Source organism: Mirounga angustirostris, unplaced genomic scaffold (genome assembly GCF_029215605.1).
Source record: "Mirounga angustirostris isolate CCGP_5_RB_7025 unplaced genomic scaffold, mMirAng1.0.hap1 SCAF_5, whole genome shotgun sequence".
NCBI lineage: Eukaryota > Metazoa > Chordata > Mammalia > Carnivora > Phocidae > Mirounga > Mirounga angustirostris.
This window is the reverse complement of record NW_026991713.1, coordinates 68,797,074-68,822,249: the sequence shown is the minus strand read 5'-3', so window position 1 is coordinate 68,822,249 and position 25,176 is coordinate 68,797,074. Positions and strand designations below refer to the sequence as shown.

The 25,176-nt window shown below is 34.3% G+C and overlaps 1 protein-coding gene across 1 annotated transcript in view; it reads right to left on the bottom strand.

Annotated features, from left to right (window-relative positions):
- Nucleotides 1-25,176, bottom strand: part of ADAMTS20 (ADAM metallopeptidase with thrombospondin type 1 motif 20) — a 171,018-nt gene that overhangs the window by 58,205 nt on the left and 87,637 nt on the right. Inside the window, exons 23-28 of the mRNA XM_045873599.3 lie at nucleotides 24,653-24,772; nucleotides 23,965-24,072; nucleotides 22,919-23,083; nucleotides 22,514-22,804; nucleotides 21,662-21,823; nucleotides 20,268-20,444 (exon numbers count right to left, since the gene is read on the bottom strand). Of these exons, the coding sequence (XP_045729555.1) occupies nucleotides 20,268-20,444; nucleotides 21,662-21,823; nucleotides 22,514-22,804; nucleotides 22,919-23,083; nucleotides 23,965-24,072; nucleotides 24,653-24,772 (1,023 nt within the window). The remainder of the gene's footprint in view (nucleotides 1-20,267; nucleotides 20,445-21,661; nucleotides 21,824-22,513; nucleotides 22,805-22,918; nucleotides 23,084-23,964; nucleotides 24,073-24,652; nucleotides 24,773-25,176) is intronic.

Sequence of the window (25,176 nt, the reverse complement as noted above, 5' to 3'; positions counted from 1 at the left end):
TAATTCAAAATGTAAACACTATCTGTAGCAAAAGAAATAGGAAGAACTATCATTAGTTTAAGTCTTGTAATTTATTGTTTTAGCTTTCTAATAGTATAGTTTGTATGTACTAAAAAGGGGTAATGAACACTTCAGACTCTTCTATAAAATCTGTTTAGCAAGTGGAACTCATCTAAAGAGTTCCTAAACAGAGTTTTTATTGACTCATTGAGTAACATAAATCTTTGCAATCATATGGTAACAAAAAAAAATGTTATTGTCAATATGAGAATAATATAAATCTTGACTAATTTCAATAATTCTATTGGGGCCATTATTGTAAGTTTACTTTTTCTTAATGTCTTTATACAAATCACAACCACTGGGACATTATTTTGTAAGACCATACGGTATACTCTGTGATGAAAACCCCACTCTTGTCCTCTGGGAGCCTACATCCAGAATCATGAGAATCTGCCTCCCTGGGTGGAACAAAGTAGAAAACTATTCAGTGTGGGTAGACCATAAAAAGATAAAGATCAGAAAAGTAACTAAAACATACCTTTAAAAAGATATTGACTTTTAAGGCATTACTATGGTAATATTTACAAAATGCTTAAAATCAAGCGCCAGCAGACTAGCAGGATTTACCATTTCAAGTTTCTACAAATGTTTTTGTGCTAGCTGTGGGAGTTAACAGAAATAAAGCCAAGAAGTTTGCTTTCAAGTAGGGTTATAAAGGTCTGAAAAGGAATATGCACAGAGAATTCTCAGATGAGAAGTAAAAAATGAGATCTATGAATGCTTTGATATGACAAAGTCAGAGTTGAAATTAAAAGAACAATATCCATTGAACATATTTATGTCTATTTATCATATGTAATAATAGTTGAGATGCAAGAATATTTTAGGGATTAATTTCAATGAATTTAAGCTAATTTCAAAATTATCTTAGATTAAAAATGAATTCTTTGTATCAAGTTTCAGGTGGGGTTTCATGGCTTTTACTATTGGAAGCAGAGGACAGAATAAAAGGGCATGGGATTTGGAATTGGACATGTACATTTGAATCTCCATTGTCAGTAGTTGAGTAATCTTGGGCTAGATGCTTAACCTTGTTGATCTTCAGTTATCTCATCAGAGCATGGCAATAATAATACCTACCTCAGGGTAGTTGTGAGATTAAAGGATAACATATGAATAACCTAAAACAGTGCTTGACACAATTCTCTAAATGAATATTAATCTTCCATTCCCTTTTCTTTTTCTTCCTTTCCTAATCCTGAGGAGATATAAAGTGGTGAAAATACAATCAATGATATGGATTTCTCTATGAAACACTTGAATGGAACACAGGGATTGTTCAAGGCTCATACATTCAGATTTCATTCAATGGTAATCACCCCAATGGAATTCCAGTAAGAGTCTATCTTGCTTTCCCTGAAAAGAACTCTGCTTACCTAGATACTGAAAAACACATCAGATACACGTTAAATTATAGTCACAGTGGGCATAAGGAAGAGAAACTGGAAGGGAATGCAAATAGACATCTGGTTAAAGAAATTAACCAGTTTCAGGTAAAATTGGTGGAGTGACCATATGTATTCATCTCCCCTTCATCAGTTTTTTTCATCCCACAAAGTCAGAGTGAACCAAATAGATTTCAGTAACTATGGAAGATCTAAAGAGGATAAAAGGAATGAAGAAGACCAATATGAAGGAAGACAAACTTGTACCTGCAGAGACAAGAGGCTCAGCAATGAATGCAAGGAGGGGTGCTGCAACTCTTCCACTCCTCATTAGCCAGATCAGGGGCTTCTTCTCTGCAGAAATTAAATGTGTGCGTGGGGGAGCTTTTGCATTGGGAATGCTGAAGGAAAAATAGTGGAATTCCACACATCAAACTCTTGACCCTTACTTAGTCTCTCTGCCCATATTATTCTTGCTTGCAGACAGGGTATTAGAGGGTCCTTCTCTGAGAAACTGGGTCTCCAAAAGAACAGACCTTCAAGTATTGACTTATAGGGAAAATCAGTTACTAAACTCTATGCAAATGCAGAGTTTCCAATCAATTCTCTAGTGCCTTATTTTTAAATAATAATGAGCTGCAGAAAATCATCAACTTTTGAAGAAAATCTTTGGTAGGAAAAGCAGAAAACCATTCTCACCATCACCTTATGAAGATTAAAGAGATAATCAAGAATCACCCCTCCAAAAACTATAATTAATGTAAGAGAGCAAATATTGTATGATGAAATAAGAATAGGTTACTATGACCCCAAAATAATCAGAATGCAAGAAAAACCTCCTGGTAATTAAAAATATAACTAAAATAACTCAGGAGATGGTTAGATATTGACAGTTACCCACTGAGTAAAACCAAATGACAAAGATAGGAGAATATAATGAGAATTAAAGGATCAATCCAAGAATCCTAATATCCAACTAGAATGAGTTCAATAAAGAAAAACATTGCATAGAAATTATAAAAAAAAATTTCTGAACACAAGTCTCCTTAATGAAAGGGCCTAAAAAATGACTAGCAAACTGAATTTTAAACAAAGTTGCCTCATCATGAAATATTAGAATGACAGGGATGAAGATACCAAAAGCTTCAGCAGCATAGGGAGAGAGATAATGGTACATAGATCAGAATTCAGAATCACCAGATTTCTCAATAAATAGGTCAAAATGCTGGAAGATAATGTCTAAAAAATTCTAAGGGAAATTTTTTTATTTCACTCATGTAGAATTTAAGAAACAAAACAAAGAGAAAAAGGCAAAGAAAAAAAAAACCCACACCAGACTTTTAAATATACAGACCAAAATGGTGATCGCCAGAGGGGAAGTGAGTGGGAGATGGGTGAAAGAGACACAGGGGGTTAAGATGTATGAACTTCCAATTACAAAATAAATAAGTCACAGAGAAGTATAGCACACTAATTAGATGTATGCACCCCTATGTTTATTGCATTATTTACAATTGCCAAGATATGGAAGTAACCCAAGTGTCTATCCATAGATGAATGGATAAAGATGTTGTGTTTATATACAATGGAATCTTACTTAGCTATAAAAATGAATGAGATCTTACATTTGCAGCAACATGGATGTAATGCTAAGTGCAATAAGTCAGACAGAAAGACAAATACCATATGATTTCACTCATATGTGGAATTTATGAACAAAGAAAAAGCAGACAAAAAAACACTCAAATACAGAGACTTGGTGGTTGCCAGAGGGGCAGTGGGTGGGGAGATGAGTGAAATAGATAAAAAGAATTAAGAGTACACTTATTGTTGGGGCCCCTGGGTGGCTCAGTCGTTAAGCATCTGCCTTCGGCTCAGGTCATGATCCCCGGGTCCTGGGATCAAGCCCCGCATCGGGCTCCCTGCTCGGCAGGAGGCCTGCTTCTCCCTCTCCCACTCCCCCTGCTTATGTTCTCTCTCTGTCAAAAAAAAAAAAAAAAAAAGAGTACACTTATTGTTATGAGCACTGAGTAATGTATGGAATTATTGAATTATATTGCACACCGGAAACTAATATAACACTGTATGCTAATTATACTTCAATAAAAATTATTGAAAAAAATTGAGGGAAATTATTCTCAAACTAGAATTCTATAACCATTCAAATTATTAATCAAATACAAGGACTGATTAAAGACCTTTTCAGGTTTCCAATATGGAAAAATGTTATCTCCTGTTTTTCTTTTTTTAGGAAGATGTGTAAAGTGTTTGAGAGAGGAAATTTTAAAAAGAAATATCTGATGCAAGAAAATGTCATCAAAATTGAAGATGAGTAAAATGACTTTCACTTTTTGAGAGAATGGGACAACAAGGTTAAGTTCATCCAGGCCAGATCAGAGAAGGAAGATTTTATCTTGGAGGTGGGTGTCTGTCTGCAAGGCATCTAGGAAAGAAGAAATATCTGGGTATTTAAGAAAAAATGTTCATGGAGATTTTACATACCTGTTCAGGCACTTGAAAGAAACACTAGTGGTTGGACATTTAAAAACTAAGCAATTTTTTAAACAAAGGTATTATTAACTCCAGGAAAATTAAAGAGTTGTGTAAGAAAGGAACAGAGCTCAACAGTATACACACTGGCATAAAGAGCACTATTAACTGAAATTTATTTGGAAGATAGGATTAGTGGCCATATAAGAGAATTAAAATCTCAACCTCTATTAAATGAAACCAATAGGTAATGTTTTTTGACACAACAAGAAACAGCAGAAAAAGCCTATTAATTTGAAATACGGAAGCAAATACCAGAAAACAGAAGGATTTAAAGATTATTTCTGGGGTAGGAAAGACTGCAACAGGAGATAGCTTTTTCTTTATCAGCATTTTAGTACCATCTCTTAACTATGTACATGTGTCACATCAATAAGACTATTCAAAAATTATAATCAATGAGGGTGCCTGGGTGGCTCAGTTGGTTAAGCAACTGCCTTCGGCTCAGGTCATGATCCTGGAGTCCCAGGATCGAGTCCCACATCGGGCTCCCTGCTCGGCAGGGAGTCTGCTTCTCCCTCTGACCCTCCTCCCTCTCATGCTCTCTGTCTCTCATTCTCTCTCTAATAAATAAATAAAATTATAATCAATGATATTTGTTTCATTAATGAAGATTAAGGTCAAACTGGAGAGTTGTCTCTAGAGGTATGTTCTAGAGCCCTAGGCCCACCCTGTCATGGAGGATGTTATTAGCTATTTTATGAAGACAGAGTATGCTTCCTGATTTACTTGTGACATGAAGTTGAGAGAACTTATTTAAAAGTCACATATGAGATTTTAAATAAAAACTTGAAACTAACAGAAAAAAGTCAGGCATGAGAATTAAAAAGTAAATGAATTGAGGCTAGAATGAAAAGAAATAGAATAGAAATCAAACTTCTACACCCTGGCTTAAAAATATTATCTACTGCTAAGGATAAATAAAATGATTAATGACAGTATCACATATAGGTTTATACTGATGTAAGATCAGTATAAGAAAAACTGGGTGACTACTAAAAACAAATTTGATACAATATTGTATATATTGGGTGCAGCATTCACACCAAGGATTGCAATATTCTTTATAGCTATACCATTTTGCTAATAAATGAGATGCTAAATGTCACATTTTAAGAGTAACAACAAAGGATTTGGGGATGGTTAAAGAGTTAAAATAGATATATTTAACCAGAAACACAGAAGAACAGCTGTCTTCAAATATTTGTCCTGTGAGGAGGAATTTAATACATTCTTCAGTGTGCAGAATGAGAATTGCAGGTGAATCTTTCATACATAACGGTTTCAGCTCAAAATGAAGAACAATCATATAGTTTTCCTGAAAAGAAGTAGGCTATATTGTGTTGTGGTATGGTCTCCAATTTTAGAAAGATTCGCTAGACATGGAAACTGTGTATACTTCAGCTGAGAAAATTGAATTTATGCTTTGTGTAGAATATGAAAATTGAAATTCTCTCCCAATTTTAAAGATGGGATACCAAAAAAAAAAAAAAAAGAAAGAAAGAAAGAAACACCACAGTGTTTTTCAAGTATTTTAAGAATCACAATTTAACTCTTTAGATATGTATTTAATGGGCTGACTTTAAAAAATTCTATTGTTTGCTCAAATGAGAAAATGTAATTTTTTTTTTTTAAAGAGCAAGCAAGCTTGGGGGTGGGGAGAAGGACAGAGGGAGAGAGAGAGAGAGAGAATCTTAAGCAGGTTCCATTCTCAGCATGGAGCCTGATGTGGGGCTCAATCTCACAACACTGAGGTCATGACCTGAGTCGAAATCAAGAGTCAGATGCTCAACTGAGCCACGCATGCACCCCGAGAAACTGCAAATTTCTGCATACCTGGATTATGGGGGCATCTTTGGTAGAAGGAGAATAGGTCATTCCTTAGTTCTTAAGAATTATCAAATAAATCTCACAGTTTTAAACCTCTTTTCTTATGACATCAGTTACCTGAATGAAATCCTGAAGTTATTACCAGACTTTAAAAATTTAGTTTCTGAGAAAATAGGCTTCCAGAAAGAATCTGCTTTTTATTATCTTAACCACAAGCTAAAATTTTTCCAACTAATTTCTCTTTTTAAAGATTTTTATTTATTTATTGAGAGAGATAGTGATAGAGAGAGAGCATGAGACGGGGGAGAGTCAGAGGGAGAAGCAGACTCCACGCTGAGCGGGGAGCCCGATGCAGGACTCGATCCCGGGACTCCAGGATCATGACCTGAACCGAAGGCAGTTGCTTAAACAACTGAGCCACCCAGGCACCCAACTAATTTCTCTTTTAAAAAGTTCTGTAGAGTTTTCCTAAGCATTAAAAAATATATAAAAAACCATTTCCATATGTATGTGATATTTACTCGTAAGTTTTCTCTATGTTTTGACTTACAAACTATAAAATATTCTCACAGCTCGAATGACAAATTTGAAGACAATATTGAATTTCATAAAATGCAAAAAAATATCCAAAGCTCTCAATATAAACCATAATCTTAAGTGACTTACTCTACCATATCTAAATAAAGGGAATATCTTAACATAACAAAATTGGATATTAGATTATTTTCATGTATAAATTGTGTGGCAGCAAAAGCAGCTAGACTTTCTACCAAAATATACTCACACACTTAAGATGTTGAAGAATTATGAGAATTCTAAACTTAAGAACAGAAACCACATCTATGTTTACTGAACAAGTATATGCCATGTAGAAAAAAGAAACATGAGAAAATATATACAAAGATCTTTTAAATATGCAATCTGTTTTATATGAATGCGATAGAGTTGAATTTTGTTGTACAAAAATAACACAGAAAGGAAATCTTCATGTAATAGAGCTCTTTCTTCAAAATTTTTGTTGTTGTTCTGATACTATGGGGTGTCCTGTGGATCAACATAGATAAGGGCATCCTCCTGGTTTCATCTAAAATTGAGATCTTGCCAATTTCAGCAAAGAAATGCTGGCATGGAGACAGTAGCCCATATGAGCTACTGTTTTTGAGCCTGGTCCCTAATACTGAAGAAATGCTCAGGAGTGAGGAAGGAGCCATGCCTGATTAACTTCCATACTACTAGATGTGAAAGTCCTCCAAAAGCCCAGGAATCAACACTAAAGAAGTTTCCCTTAGATGGAAGAATGGGGACTCTCTCTGGTGGCAGAATAGGGAGTCTTTTTTATTAATGTGGCAGTACAAATAGACTTTTATTCTTTCATTCTCCTAAAAATATAGCACATTACCATTTAGAGAGCATAATTCGCATTTTAATTCTTACACTATATTTAATGGTATCCCAAACAGAATATTAAACATAGAAAATAGTTTCTGGTTCTACCTATCAAATATTATATTTGGGTTTATGATAGATAAAATCTATAATGGAAAAAAGTTCCATAAATATGTTTATACCTTGAAAAATATTACAAGCTAGTAACAGAAATGATTCTGCTGTGGGCAAGCCTTCTTCTGACGATCTTTTTTTTTTTTTAAGATTTTATGTATTTATTTGACAGAGAGAGAGACAGAGAGAGAGGGAACACAAGCAGGGGGAGTGGGACAGGGAGAAGCAGGCTTTCTGCCAAGCAGGGAGCCTGATGCGGTACTCGATCCCAAGACCCTGGGATCATGACCTGAGCTGAAGACAGAGGCTTAACGACTGAGCCACCCAGGCTCCCCATTCTTCTGACAATTTTAATGACTGCACCAAAGTTATGTTCCACAGAAATCTAACTGCTTGATACAATAGTTCAATTGTTTATATTTTGGAACTAATTTATAGTATTTGCTACTAAATAAGATCCCATTTAAACGAACATTTGTCTCAAAAATAAATTATGACAATCATCTCTACTTCTTGTGATGAATACTGGGTGTTATAAGTGATGAATCACTAAATTCTACACCTGAAACTAATATTACATTGTATATTAACTGGAATTTAAATAAAAATTTGGAAAGGAAAAATAAAAACATGTATAGCTAAAAAAAAAGGCATTTATATATGGCCAACTTTTTTAGCCTTCTGTAAAATTCTTACATGTGACTCAAAGATTTTTATCTGATAAAATGTTTTTAATTTATAATTCTCAAAGGCCTTTTTGTTTCATATTTAGTTTACATAATTACTAATTATTAATATTATGCGTTTATATTTCAAATCTTCATATTAAGAGCCAATTAAAATCAATTATTTGTCCTAAAATAATCATTTCAACTTGCTTCAATATTAGTTTTTTCATTGCTTTTACTTATACTTGGTTCTTTCATATTCAGTCATTAAAATCTTTTCCAGATAGTAAGCAATAGCAATCTATCTGTCAGTGTATTGAACAGCAAGTGTAAGATATATAAAATGTATGCTTTAAAAACAATAAAACAGGGCACCTGGGTGGCTCAGTAGGTTAAGCATCTGCCTTCGGCTCATGTCACGATCCCAGTGTCCTGGGATCAAGTCCCACATTGGGCTCCCCGCTCAGCGGGAAGTCTGTTTCTCTCTCCCTCTACCCCTCCCCCCTGCTGGTGTTCTCTCTCTCATGCCTTCTCTAATAAAATCTTTAAAAAAAAATAAAATAAAAACAATAAAACAAAAATGAAACAAAATATCTACCTTCCAAGTCAAGACAGAGATATTATGTCCAAAACCTTCCATGTCCTTCACAATAGCACCCTTTCCTCCTTTTTCAAGGACTACTGCAACCCCTAATTTTTATTAATTATATCCTTCCTTTTCTACATAGTTTTAAAATTATGTTGTATCTGTAAGGTTTCAAACTGGAAAGGAAAACCACTATGAATATTATGAAATGAGTTGTATTATATGAATTAGTCCTTACACAAGTATGGGAGGAGATGAGGAAGAAGTCAAAAAAGGATCAGAAAAAATAACTAACCATGGTATTATTAACAGGTCAGACCTGGCAGGATGCTAGGCATGTCCAGCTACTAGAGCGGAAGTACAAAGAGGCTTGGTGGAATATTCAAGGGAAGGTTATCGGCTCTTGGGCTATTGCCTCACATGTAATATGCATGTAAGTTTCCTCCATATCTTCTGTAGTCTGATAACTCACTTCTTTTTAGTGCTGAATAAAAGTCCATTGCCTGGATGTACCACAATTTATCCATTCATCACTAAAGGACATTTTGATGCTTCCAATTTTTGGCAATTGTAAATAAAGCTGCTATAAACAACAAAAATGTATTTTTTAGTCTCTACTAGCTGCGATATGTAATACCTAATACCTCTTATCTCCTGATCCATTCCTATTGTTCTCCCCCATACCAAGTGCTTTGTAAATATCACTAACACACAGTAACTGCTATGTAAATATCTACTGAATAAGTTTAATAGAAACTCAGGGAGATTAAAAATTTTAAAGTCTGATAATATCAAGTGTTGACAAGGATGTGAAACAATTGGAATTCATTCAACCACCCTCAGAAAACGGATATTTACTAAACCCAACCTATGCATACACTAAGATTCAACTCCTGTCTACATATCCAAAAGATCTGCATACATATGCTCGCCAAAAAACAAACGTGAGACATGTTCTTAACAGCATTATTTGTAAGTCTCAAAGTTAAAACAATCCTAAATGCTTGTCAACTGGAGAATAATCATATAAATCATATTTGCTTATTTATAAGTCATACAATTGTATATTCCTACTAGATTGCAATGACAAACTATAATTACATGAATTTCACAGATGTAATATTTTGACTCTCAAATTATCTAAGTTCTATGTATATAAAGTTCAAAGGCAGGCAAACGTATCTATGATATTTGATAGCTGAATAGGAGGGGTTACTCTTGTGGGGGGATCGTGACTACAATGGGGTACATGGGGGAATTTCTAGGGTGCTAATATTCTTGGTTTGGGTGCTGACTACACAAGCGTGTTCACTTTGGAAAATTCACTGAACTGTAACTTTGATTTGAAATTTTGCTGGATATAATATTTCCAGAAAAGTTTACTTAAAAAAAACTCCAGTCCAAATTGATTTCTCTTATACTAGAGTATAACTTTCTTCAGTAGATCTTGTTTCAGATTGTTCAGTGTGTTATCAGCCTAATATCCTATGTGGTTTTTCAGCTCCTTGAAGAAAGAGAATTATTGGATAAGTGATAATAAGCAAAATACATCGAGCCTCTATGTAATAGGCAGTAATGCTAACCACCTTACCTACTGTTCCATTTAACCCCAAAAAAATGTTCTCTTTAGGTAGTCATTGTTTTTATTCCAAGAAAACAAAATCTTAGAAATATTGATTTGCCAAAGTTCCTTCCATGAACTCAAACCTAGGCATGCCACAATGCTTACTCCTAACCACAAGATCTAGGATAAACTTAATATGTATATTGCAGCAGGCTTAAGAATAATGATCTCTCTCCAAATTCTTCTGGTAAATTAAAGTTTACATTTCTCTTGGTAAAATCAAGATTACATTCTCTTATGTAAGACTAATGTAAAACCAGTTTATGTACCATCAAACTGCAGTTTGTAATGCTAGTACTCCAGATTAACTTTCTGACTCATTGTCCAAACTTAATTGATCTTAGAAGCTTCCATCATGACTTTTCTCAACTTTATTCTCTTGACAATAAAGCTCTTGATAGGATTTTCGCTTGTATATCTTTTCCTTCCATCTCCAAATGCCATCTCACCTCTTGACCAAAAATAGTCCCATCAATACCCCTCCTGGCTGCTTCTACCCTACAATTTAAGTGTTATAACTATAAATATGTGAATAACTGAATGGTCCCTAAATCATCACCCTTAACTTTAAGAAGAGTCCCCTCTTGGGCTCCCCATCTCCAGTCTGTCATTTTCAATGTGCTTATATCTTATGAGAATTGCCTAATAATCTTCCTAAAACTCAGCTTTAACACCCACTCCAAAAATTTAATGGCTTATATTCAGAATTTTTATTTTTATTTTATTTTTTTAAAGATTTTATTTATTTGACAGAGACACAGTGAGAGAGAGAATACAAGCAAGGGGAGTGGGAGAGGGAGAAGCAGGCTTCCCGCCGAGCAGGGAGCCCGATGCGGGGCTCGATCCCAGGACCTGGAATCATGACCTGAGCCGAAAGGCAGACGCTTAACGACTGAGCCACCCAGGCACCCCTATATTCAGAATTTTTAAATTTTTAAAAATCTCTTAAGCATGATCCTTATTAATCCTCCTTGATATGACCCCAAGTCATAACTTTTTCTTCAAGTCATTTAAATTTCAGTTAACATACAGTGTATTATTAATTTCAGGTGTAGAATTTAGTGATTCAACACTTACAACACCCAGTGCTCATCATCAACACCCCTCCTTAATCCCCATCACCTATTTAACCCATCCCCCACCCACCTCCCCTTTGGTAACCATCAGTTTTCCCATAATTAAGAGTCTGTTTCTTGGTTTTCCTCTTTCTATCCTGCACCGCCCATGTACATTTGTTTTCTTAAATTCCACATGTGGGGGAAATCATATGGTATTTATCTTTCTCTGACTGCCCAAGTCATATTTCTAAACTTATGCTCACCCCATGTCTCTCACAAACCAATTCGTATTAATCAAGATGAACCACTTTTTTGGTCTCTGGTTTTGCTAGGGAATGGTCTTCCACCCCAACTCAAGTTCTATCCACCATGGCCAACGCATTCTCCTCCATAAATCCTTTCAAGTTCCTGCAACTGAAGGCATACTTTCTCTGACTTCCCATGACATGTTTCTGCCTTGTTATTTGTGTGTATATTTAATTTCCCCTGAACTGTGAGTACTTTGAGGAGAATATGTCATTCTTATCTTTAGTTTTCTACAAATCCTAGCCCAGTGCCTGATATAGATAGGCTCTTAATGATCTTGAGTGGATCGATGGATTTTTTTTTTTTTTTTTTTTTGGCAGTTCAGTGACTACCATTGCCTTCATAGTTACTTCCAAAGTCTGAGTTTCTCTGGGTCACAACTGCAAAATATCAGAAGTCCAGGAAAATAAAAGTCGTTCAGAATGGTCTTAGAGGATCACTTCAGAACTCAGTTAACTGGTAATGAATTTATGTGGTTTACCAAAAACTTTGCAGTATTTCAGCTAATTCTCACAAATATATGTATATCATGAGACTTAATGCAAAGGTCATATTACAATATGATGTGATAAAGTACCTTATCCTTAAACATATCCTGCTGGATTTAGGATTGAGATAAATTGGTGCAGGAATTTAAGAACGATCTTTTCTCAACTTTATTCTCTTGACAACCAGGAAGCAGATGGTATCTATGAAAATAAATCAGGTAATTCCAATCTTAACTGTAGTTTGAGGTTTTAGAGAGGATACTAAACTTTTATGCTTCATATAAGCCTATGAGGTTCTAAATCACAGTTTTTCAAAAGTCTTTCTCAGAGGTGGCAAGGTGATTCAATGTAGTACCAACAGAATTTCTTAAAAGAATTTTATATTTATGTTTATCTAAAATAAGCTTTACCATATGGGTTTTTATGCTAACCTGACACATACTTTAGGTATCCTGACCGAGATCATTACTCTGCCATTCCACTTTGTGTACCAACTGCAATCAATTAATGTATGTCCACTTAGGAAGATAAATGGATTAAATGTATAGACTCAATACTCTAATGAGTGACACAACAAACTTTTTTCATTTTAGGCTAAGAGTTTTGCTGGTTATGTTCAAATTATCAAATGGGCTCATAAAGATGAATTGCTAATTTTTCCATTACAAAAAGAGGCTTGTTCCAAATTTTTTTCTATAATGAGTGTAATACCTAATACTTTAAAAAATAGACCCATAACGTCTCCTTTAAAGGAGACACTTAAGAGTAGATGAGACAGCAATGGTTTTTGGAAATTTTTTTTCTTTCATCAACATGGATGGAACTTGAGGAGATTATGCTAAGTGAAATAAGCCAAACAGAGAAAGACAATTATCATATAGTTTCACTTATTTGTGGACATAAAGAATAGCATGGAGGACATTAGGAGAAAGAAGGGAAAAATGAAGGGGGTCGGAATCAGAGGGGGAGATGAAGCATGAGAGACTATGGACTCCGGGAAATAAACTGGAAACTACTTCTTAGAACATTTTTAAACACTTGGAAGTATTTCTAGTATTATGTGATTTTGTTACCATAAACAATGTATCAACTATCAAAACTTTCACATGTGTATTTTTAAAGCTTTGAAACAAAATTGTTTAAATGGCTTCCAAATCTTTCAAAGTTTCATTTTTAACACTATTTGTTAAAATAGAAATATATGGGGCGCCTGGGTGGCTCAGTTGGTTAAGCGACTGCCTTCGGCTCAGGTCATGATCCTGGGGTCCCGGGATCGAGTCCCGCATCGGGGTCCCGGGATCGAGTCCCGCATCGGGCTCCCTGCTCGGCAGGGAGTCTGCTTCTCCCTCTGACCCTCCTCCCTCTCATGCTCTCTGTCTCTCATTCTCTCTGTCTCAAATAAATAAATAAAATCTTTAAAAAAAAAATAGAAATATATGAAGTTACACAACACTAAAAAAAAAATAATCTGATTAAAAATGGCAGAGGACCTGAATAGACATTTTTCCAAAGATGACCAACAGGCATATGAAAAGATGTTCGCTATCACTAATCATCAGAGAAATGCAAATCAAAACCACAGTAAGATTTCACCTTATACTTATCAAAATGACTAGCATCAAAAAGACAAAAAGTGTTGGTAAGGATATGGAGAAAAAGGAACTCTCGTGCACTGCTGGTGGGAACGTAAACTGATGCAGCCACTGTGGAAAACAGCATAGAGGGTCCTCAAGAAATTAAAGAGAGAACTACCATATGATCTGGTTATTCAACTACTGATATTTATACCCCCCAAAATGAAAACACTAATTTGAAAGGCTATATGCACCCCATCTTTGTTGCAGAATTATTTACAATAACCAATATATAAAAGCAACTTAAGTGTCCATTGATAGATGGAGAAAGAGGTGGTATATATACACATGGAATATTAATCATAAAAAGGATGAGATCTTGCCATTTGTGACAACATAGCATGATACCCTGTGGGTCCAAGTGAAATAAGTCAAAGACAAATATGATTTCACTTATATGTGGAATCTTAAAAGGAAAACTAACAGAAACAGACCTATAAATACACAGGATAAACTGGTGGTTGCCTGTGGAGGGAGGGGCAAAATGGGTGAAGGGAAGTGGGTATAGGCTTCCAGTTATGGAATTAATAAGTCATGGGGGATGAAAGGTATAGCACAGTGATATATAGTCAATGGTATAATAGCATTGTATGGTGACTGATGGGAGCTACACTTGTGGGGAGCATAGCATAGTATATAGAGCTGTAGAATCACTATGCTGTACACCTGAAATTAATGTTAACATTGTGTCAACTATACAGCAACAAAGAAAAATTACAAACCTGAAAATATATCTCATTCTAGTAATTTTCAGTAACTGAGTGACATCGTGGAGAATGGAAATTTGTCACACAAGTTTCGATGATTTTTTTTGCATAATTGGTAATTGGATTTAAAAATCAGTTACTAATCTATAACAGTAACACCCAGTGATTAACTTTTCTGTATGGAGGTATGTATTTTCATGTGGTAATTTTTTCAGCTATGGAAGCTACTGAAATGACAAATTGGGATAAATGAGATTTTTAAACTGCTAGAGGACAGTGTTGAACCAAGATTTTCAAAGCTAATGAAACACCATCCTTCTTTAAAAATTTTAATTCCAGTGTAGTTAACTTTCTATTAGTTTCAGGCGTACACTATAGGGATTCGTCACTTCCACACCTCACCCAGCGTTCATCACAGCAAGTGCACTCCTTAGTCCCCATTATCCTACCACTTTTTAAAATGGGATTACTATCACAGTTCAGTAAGAAATTATTCATTAAAAAATACTCTAATTCATGTTTGTAGGTTTCATAAATCATTTATATATTAGCTTGTAATGTCTAAATATAAAAAGGGGACATGTTCAAAACATGTTACTGAGAAATATTATCTATGCTCAAAAGATTAGAAATCAACTATCTAGAAAATGTCAAAGAGACTTCACAAGATTAATGCCAAAGTCTTTGTTGTTCCTGTGATTTTATAGGAACTAAAATGGTTTTCTCAAACTACTGAAAGGTGACAGAAAAATTTTGGCATCTAAATGAATATTAACAATGCCTATATATCCTACATAAATAGGATCATCGTCGAGAACAGAGATATTGTAGAATACTGAGAATATGTGGTTATAAAACATTTAAAAATCTATTTCCAGAGATTCTTAAACATTCTCAAGCATTATGTCTGGGAAAAGAGAATTACCATAGAAACATGTCCATTTTAATATAGATGCATAAAGAAAAACATGGCATATTACCATTTCACATTGAGTTTATTTTAGATTTAACATTCTAACTTCATTCAATATAACACACTCACAAGTCTCTTATGATCGCATCAGTATATTATCTACTTAAATTTTTCCTAGGTTTTACATTTCAAACCTGCAAGTCCCATTTGTATCTCCAAAATTACTTTCATACCATCATATATCTTGGTCCATGTTCTTTTTGGTGAGACATGAAATCCACCTACATAAAGGAGGAAGATGCTGCAATTATGCAAAAAACTATTCTAGCACAGGGACTCAGGATGCCACTCCTCTCTTGCCAGGTTATAATGGAATAGATTCTACTGGTTTAGGCTTTCTAGAAAGATCAGCTGGCAGAATTATTGTGTTGTCAAGTACCATCCTCATTATCCAATTCTTGGATAATTACAACCTATTAAGGTCCCAGTATTGAGTCCTCAATATTATAAATCACATGGTTACTGAAATCAGAGAGGACCCCGTTTTACATTCCGACCATCTATTTAGTACATTCATCACTTCACTGCAAACTTCTTGTACACAGGGATTGTGCCTGATTTATCCACTGCACAATGCCTAACATGTAGGGGATGCTCATCTTTGGGAGAGTCAATGAATGTACTATAGAAAGATAGAGTAACAAATAAATGGAAACATTAGTTCACTACTTACTAATAAGGTATGTGAAACTATGATAAATTAGGAATAAAATAGATTTCCAGCTTTTTACTATGGTTATGTATAACTTTTCCAAATTTAAGAAAACAACTTATTACTATAAATAGTTTTACTGAGTTCTACACTCCACAAAGAATTGACAGTTTCTTGAAACCATTGCCCCACACATTACCATCCTCCCTGGCTACTCCTGGCCTTATGAGCAACAGAGGCAGTAACAAGTTTCTTCCCGAGTGCATTTCATCCTCAGTGAGAGCTACAGTGGAAGGAGCCTCCCAACCCAAGTTCAGACCTTCAATGTTTTTTTGTTACACAAAACTGTGAAGGTGACAAACTGCAGATTTACTGGGTGTATGCTGCTACCACATGCTCATTGCTAAAAGTGCTTCTGTTTGTTGCATTCCATCGTATCATATTAGAGATTTAGTATAGTGCCTATGTATATACATTTTAAAAAGAAACACTTTGGGGAAAGCACTAGAATCTAGAAGATTCAAGTATCAAGCTTTCACTTTTTTAAATGAATTTTCTCATTTTTGGAGGAAAAAAACAATCCTTAATGGAAAAAAATATGCTCTTTAATTCTCTGGGATCATCATTAACCCAGAACACAATGGAATACACATTTTCATACCAAACATGATTGCATTCTAGGTAGAGAATAAAAGCATTTAGGAAAATGAATCAGCTAAATGAGACTTAATGGGAAAATTAAGAAATTATTATAAATTTACTTAAGAGCATTTGCTAGAACTGTTTGATTACATATGTAATGTTCCTTAGTATATATGAGAGAGAAGAGAAAAATAAAATTTTACTCACCTTTTAGTTAGTACATGTGCTGCCGAAGCAAGCACTCTACTCACCTTTTAAAGACTATCTTGGTCATGAGCTTTTACCTTACCAATAAATAAGTTTACATCATAGATTTTTATTGTTTATAAAATATAAATTTTTCTAGTATTTAAAATTGATATCTAAACAATAGATCTTATGTTTTTAAACACGAATGTTAGTTTCTAATGGATTTAAAATATAACAATAGCTTAAATACTCAAATTATGAAAACATACACTATTCAGCAATTAAATGTTTAATAAGAAATTAATAGTTTGTTAATTTAAGAAAAACAGCACCAAGAGAAAAGAGGGATTCATTACAATACAGGATCTGTTCAGGGACTTAAAACATTTTAGGTATTGATCGAAGTAGTAAAAATACAACATACATATGAATTATGCAAAGCACAAAGCCACAACACATGTCATTAATAAACAAGGGTTAAAATACAAACATTTCACATTGACTAATCACAAAAATACAGTCATTAAGTTAACAGACATAGGTTAAGTTTTATTTCCTTAATCATGCTTATAAATTATTACAATACAAGATTTTCCACAAGATGGAGAAAATTTAAATGCATATTTACAACTTTCTTCCTAGTTACATTTTAATGATTTAACGCTTTATAATTCTGCTTTAAAATGAAATGTTTGAGATTTCATGTTGTTCATATATGTATATGTATACATACACACACACATTGTAATTTTCTAACCTAGTGAGTAGGATCTGCTGAAATTAAAGTTACCCTTGAAAGAATATTAATCTGATATGTTAATAAGAGGTATTCTGAAGTTTGGCTAATATGTAGCAACACAAAGAGGTAAAAGGTTATATCTAGTTTTAACAACAACAAAAAAAACTTCAGCTCCCTTAAACCCTTTTAATATAAAAGGCTAATTTAAGGAATAAAATTCTTCATATAATAAAAGAAATCCAGGCACTTTAATATATATGTACTTTATACCTATAAAAAGTGAATAAATAAGTTTGCAAAAACTCTGATATAAACATTGTGATTTTTAAAATTTCACCTTCAATTTATGAAAAAAAAAACATTACAGTTTCTCACTAGTGCAAAGACTGAATTATTCAATGAGCTCCTTTCGGAACAGGCACGTAGTAAACAATGAAGACTTGTGTACTTCTGTGTTACTATTTTGTAACTGCGGTCATTTTCTTGGTTATTGGTTTTTGTCAGATTGAAAAAGTTATCTATACACAGAACTTTACTGAACATTCAGGTTCTTTTCACTTACAATATCATTTACATATAAAGAGCATGACACGAATATATTCGAATATAGTACTAGATACCTTCCAACACCATATATAAACATCGTGTGACACTGTATACCTCAAAGTTACACAATGTTACACACCAAGTATATCTCAAAACTGGAAAAAAAAATTGTCTAAATACCCTAGTGAATATGTGGAGAAGGCTGATAAACCTTGTAACATGTTTTAAAATATCAAAAACATCTAAAAATGACCCCAAATGAATATTTGTAATTCTAATAGTCTATAACTTTAAGTACATTTTATGCTAAATTTAAAAAGCATCATGTTTATTAAATAAGGGGTCAGCAAACTTTTCCCGAAAGGGCGAAATAGTAAATATTTCAGACTTTAAGGGCCAGTCTCTATTGCAATAACTGTAGTATCAAAAGCAGCCATAGATAATACCTTAAAAAAAAAATGTGTTCCCATGAAACTTATTTACAAAAAAAAGCAATGGGCCAGATTTGGTCCATGGGCCATAGTCTGCTGACCCCTGAAATAGAAAATATGATTGAAACAATTTTAGGTATTTTGATACCTAGCACAAATGTTTAATGCTTTGCGAATTAATGAATTGATGAATGAGTAAGAAAATAAAACTTCTGTGCTCAGAAACAAATGCCATTACAATTTAATCCTCTAATTAACTGGTCAGGAGCTTGCTTTCCTAATTGGGACAAAACTCCAAGAAAGCAACCCATAGCCTTATTAAGAACTAGGCTTGCAAACTACAGCCAAAAAAATGAAAGACAATGTAACAGATCTAGTAAAGAAAAAGTGAATTTTCAGTGTAAGATGGCTACCAAAAAAGGGTATCTTTTTATAGTTGAGTTCCTACTCAAATCTCTCCAACTAGGCTATAAACTCCACAGGAGTAAGAAATAGGTCTTTTTTTTTTTAAATTTCTGTAGCACAGTGCCTAGGATATAGATGGTCAATATTTTATTAATAAGTGAATGCTTTCTATGGCAAAATATGTTTTTTGTTAGTTCCAACAAAGTGATGTAGCAATTTAGGATCCTCCTATGAAGTTACAATTTCCTTTTGTTTTATATCAGTCACACTGACTATAGAGATGCATTTCAGCCTGAACTAGAACTTGACTTACTCATCAAACAGCAGGAGTCTGAAACTTAGGTCTACATCACAGTGTAAAGCTTTGACTTGGGAAAAGCAAACCAAGTGCAGGCATCAGGTTTGGTTGTAAAGAGTTATAATTATTTTCCAAATAAAGAACTGTATAACTTTATAAATTATAGATAGATATCTGTTTTTCACCTGGAAAAAGTGTACTTGGTTGTTTAGGATTTAAAATGTCAAAAGTGACCAACATGCTAATGTCAACACATTTATATAGTAATTATTCTTCAAAGCCTGGATATTTGAAATATACTAAATTAATCAGTCATGAACAATACTTAATGAATTTTGTCTATGGCTCCAAAAAAATAAATTAAAACATCCCCAAAACAGAGTAACTCCACACAGTGAAGAAATACTCATATAAATTACTATACAAATATTTTTCCATGATGTATGTAACAAACTGTAAACAACTCACTTTAAATTTCTCTTTTAATATTTTCACATTTCCAAACAAGATACTAAGTTTAACAATGATAAAAAAAAAAAGTTTTAAAGAATGTGACTTGCTTTTGGATCAGTTACTAGACATTGACAGACAAAAGCCATACAGTTATACACTTAAACAAGACACAGCCTTAATTTGCCATTGTAACAAGCACAATGTTAACATTATATACAAATGCGTATAGTCAAACATTTACAATTAGAGGACAAGCCAAAGATGTACTGGAGAAAATATATCCATTAGAATAGTGCTATGGTTCAATATTACTTATAAAAAATAAATACATATAAAACTATTATTTATAGTACAGTACTTGAAATTGAATGGATTCTTCTTCCAAACTACCAAATTCAATACCACGAGCCAAGATGGCCAGTAATCTGCTTAAAGTAAAAAAATCGGAAGATACAGTGTGTACCACAATTTACAAACAAGCGATTAAAGGGGGCACAGTAAAACAAAACAAAACAGGCAAAAATAATACTACTATCGTACCGATTTCCATGGTCCCCGATGCCATGTCACCTCATCAGGGCAAGCATGCACATGACATTGTACCACACTAGGTGGCTTGTTTAAGATTTCACAGTTTTGCTCTTGTGACATTTGGCCATTGGGAAATTGACATATTACGAATCTTGACTTTATTCCTCCTCCACATGTTTGTGTACACTAAAAATAAGAAAATTCATAACTATGTGGTTTTAAAGACAGTATTATATTGCTTTATTCAATGTCTAATACATAAGTATTAATGCTAAAATTTTCTTCCTGGGTAAAAAAAGTTTTAGTTCTATTATTAAAAAAAAAAATACTACACAAAATTTTGAGAATTAGTACCATGTTTCAGTAAGATACCAAGGATCTGTAAGATAGACAAGTCAAATAAAATGGATTTACTTAAGTAATAAGTATTAACTCCCTAATTTATGATAACCTATCAATAGATTCCTGGGTATTCACGAAAGCTAGTAAGATAGACCTAAATTGATAAACAGGGAAAAATGTTCAGTATGTGTTACATGAAAGCGGTGGGTGGCAAAGCAGCCTATGTAATATGAATCTGTTTGTGGAATCCACATAAGACCAAAGTCTGGAAGGAAATGTATCAAATGTTAAAAGTTCTTACCTCTTCATAATTTTTCCTATCATTTCAATTTTTACAATGAGTTTGCCTAACCTCAGGAGTAAAAATGTCATTTCCATTTTGGAAACTGTAAAAGAACATTTTTAAAATGGACTTGGTATTTAATAGCACCTGGTCAGAAGTGTATCTTTACGCAAGGATTTCCAAATGCTCTATGAGAAAATATATACTAAAAATCATTAAACAAAAATATTTGACTAAATTAGTTGATTTTATTCATCCAAAGCCAGTATAAATCTTTCTTGTTCTTTCTCATGCACAATATAGGTGGAATTAGTATTCATGAGAACTACTTTAAAAATTATCTTCATATCCCCAGTGTCTAGAAGAATGCCAGGACATGAAGTGCTCGATAATTGACAACTATCTGCTTAGAAAATTCACCACATGAATGGCTCAGTAATAGGATATCAGCATGGCTATATATTAATCTAATTTTCTATCTTTATATCAACCAAATTTTCTAAGAAAACAATAATATACTAATTTTAGAGAGACATTACGGGTTCACAGACATATTGGCTAGCATATTAGATTCTGTTAAAAAATCTGGAGTACTTCCTATCACACAGGAGTGATTTATACCAAGACGGTCTATTAAAAGAACAAGATTTTCCTAAAAATAAACCTTTCTGTGTAGTATCATGAAGTAAGATTATCCCACAGTAACAGTGTGAAGTACTTAACTTTCAGTCTTCAGAGATTCATCATCTCCACAAGTTTAGAAAACATCAGGACTTACTTCTCCCCAGCTTCCGTAGCTCCACCGCGGACAAGGACCTGAGTCACAATGCTTGGCCTCTGGGGGCCTGGAGGCTGCATCGCAGTAACTGGCACTCTGTCCATTTTCATCCTGGCAGACCACAACCCTGTGCTGAACACCTCCAGCACAGCTTCTAGAGCACTGACGAGGATAAAACAAACTGTGGATGCCACATCATGCAATTACATAGTGTGTGTGTGGGGGGAATCAGTGTTTGGACTCAAATGCAAACTCCCCCTGCTAAAATTCCCCTCACTGGAATAATCTGAGTTGAAAAATCTGCCAAAAACAGGAGTGTATTAGAATTTGTCAACGAAAGGGGAAATAGTAAAGGTTGCAAGAGCCAATTCAGCCCCGTCCTAAGTGTTAAGTAGAAAGGAAGCAAAAAAAGATGAAGTCACTTAACTTTGATATTGTTTTTGTCTCAACTTTTATGCAAAATAAGAGCTACAATTGTACCTTTGTAGTTTCATGGTTTTACACCCGCCTACTGCACTATTACAGTAATTTCTAGGTTTTTTTTTTTTTTTAATAAACATTTGCAGTCTTAACCTCTTAAAAAATTCTTTTTTTTATTATAATGGACTCTAATCAGATTGTTTTTAAGTGCATTCCTCTGTAATCATAATATCACATTAGTGTATAGTTCAATAAGAACTCTGGGGACTTGTCATCTGCATCAAAAATCGCTTAATCCTTTTAAGATTTAAACTGTTGATCTTCAGATAAATTTAGCATTAAAAGTATTTGATGTCATTACATACATATCTGTTAAAAGGCTATAATATAACAAAATTACAGAATTAATATAACTCAATAAAGATCACTTACTGATCCCCATGGTCCTGTTCTCCATTGGTTTCCTCTGATAGACGGATGGACCCCCTTATTTTGATGATCTTCTGGTTTGTGAGTTAATGGAAAATTCCTGCCTGGAAAATGGCTCGGCTGCTCAGAGGAACTTGGAAAGTGACTGTACATGGGTGGGCAGGCTGCCAGGTTACATTCTTGTTCTATCAAAGGGCGAACTGCAGGGTCACAGTAATTCTCATTAATTGGCTGATGGTAGTTGATGCATAAAACTTGTCGCGTTGTTTTCCCATGGCCACAGGAAGCTGAACACTGATCACAAATTTAGCCAACATTTATAATGTAATAAGTTATATTATTATACTAAATATCAATTATATTTAAACTTTTTAGTTTTATTATTTTTTTTCTCATAAAAATACTTACAGGTGACCAATTCCCAGTTTGCCACTCCCCACAAGGGTTAAAACAGACAGATACTTCAGCAGGTCGGGGTAAATGGCCACAATAGGATTCATCTGCTATTCTATCATAAGCATCACGACAACTTACATAGCGTGCTTGATTACCTCGTCCACAAGACACAGAGCACTTAAAAAAAAAAAAAAAAGGATTAAACCAAAGTGTTACACAGTACCTCTCTCAGGTAGCTTTTGCTCAGATTTCTAAAACATGAAGTTTCTTGAAAAAAGATTTTAAATGATATCACTTGGTTTCACTTTTGAGTCAAATAAAGACAGGGCAATGAATACCCCACTCAGTTTGGATCCTACATTTGCAATGAGAATAAGATTCAGGAAACATTTTATGAGACAATCTTATTTTAAATAACTTTAAACATCTAACAGGGTCGATATGATCCCATAATTAAGATATTCAGAGAATACCTGAAGTTTACTAATATAGCTTCTATATAAGATTAAAACAAAGCATATACTCCAAATAAAGGCTGATAAAAAGCCTAATTTCATGTCTGCTTTGCATAACCACTTGTGAGATAAATATTATCATCCACATTTTGTAGATGAGAAAACAAACCTAGAAAACTTCAATTTCTTGCCCACAGACACAGAGCTCTGGGTAAGAGCAGGATAGAGCAGCATTTAGCCACTAAATTATCTATTTCTGAACCCTACATCACTTCTACTCCATTAAGTTACCTGAGAATGAATGCATAACATTAATTTGGCTAAACTGAAGCAACCATTATTGATGTGTAAAAGCCTCCATAATACAAAAACTGTATTTTTTTTTTAAGATATTTATTTATTTGGGAGAGACAACACTAGTGGGGGGATGTGTGGGCAGAGGGAGAGGAAGAGGGCCAAGCAGGCTCCCCGTTGAGTTGGGGAGCCCAATGCGGGCTCCATCCCGGGATCCCGAGACCATGACCTGAGCCGAAGTCAGACACCTAACCAACTGAACCACCCAGGTGCCCCCAAACACTGTACTTCTTAAAGGAATTCACTTACTGGGGTCCAAGAACCATGTCGCCATTGGGCTATCTTTCCTATGGGAACAGCTGACAATGAAGTGGCCCCAATTTTAGGGATAACTGGGCAAGGTATGACTATACAGTCCTGTTCAAAAGAAAAATGTATCTCAAAACATCAATGAATTCACTCTGATTTCTATTAAAATCTTCATTCTTCCACATGTCTAATTCAAGAATAGCTGCAGAATTACAAATTAATAATGTAAAATTTAAATTTTTCAGAAGTACAAAGTACTGTCAAGGGCTACAAGCGGATAGTACAAATCTGAATCCTAAGGTTTGGATCATTCTATCCGGTGGTTGAAAAGAAAAAGAGCAATAGTCCTTCAAAAATACCACTAAGCTGAAATATCCTGAGGTGCACACAGAACACTACCCGCAGGAAGTACAACATGCCATATTCACAATAGATACTATCCTTCTGCAGTGTGAAGGATGAAAACATCTACGTTAAATGAGTGATTCAATGGCAGATAAAGACTAAAAAAGTTAATAAAGCTATAAAGCTGGAAACACTTTTAAAAAGATAAATTCTCCAACACACATGTGCACAAACATGTTTGCAAGGGATATTAGTAGGACAAATACGTATGAAATAAGTTTAACACATTCATCCTCCTGTAACAAAACTTTTTGTTTATAATCCACGAAGAAGTGTCCTTTACCTGCCTGTCACTTGGGCGGCTGGCTCCATGGCAGACCCCGTCATCTAACACTGCACTGAGCAGCTCATTGACACATTTAACAGCACGTATCTGATACCCACGTCCACATGTGGCCGTGCACTGGAACAATACAAGCCCGTATCCAACACCGTTACTCAAAAATTGTACAAGCCTAATTTTCTTAATACAATTAACATACTTTCAGATCTTTTCATTAGTTCTTTACATCGGATCCCATACCAAATTAGCAAATGTAATCAATATACATTTATTCCAAGGTAGACAGATAATAGTGACGTTAAAATGGACAAGTGTTATCGTAGCCTTAAAAAGTTATGTAAAAATGTCAATAGAGCCTTGATATTTTGGGGGCAGAGTTAATGTAATTTAGGGGGACTAAATACTTTTTCAAAATCTACCTGGTGTATGTATGTCTTTTAACATGCTAAATAAATTTCAAAGAGATGAAGAAGGAAGAGCATAAAGTTAAATGGAAGATGAGACAAGGTTTCCCATCCACAGTG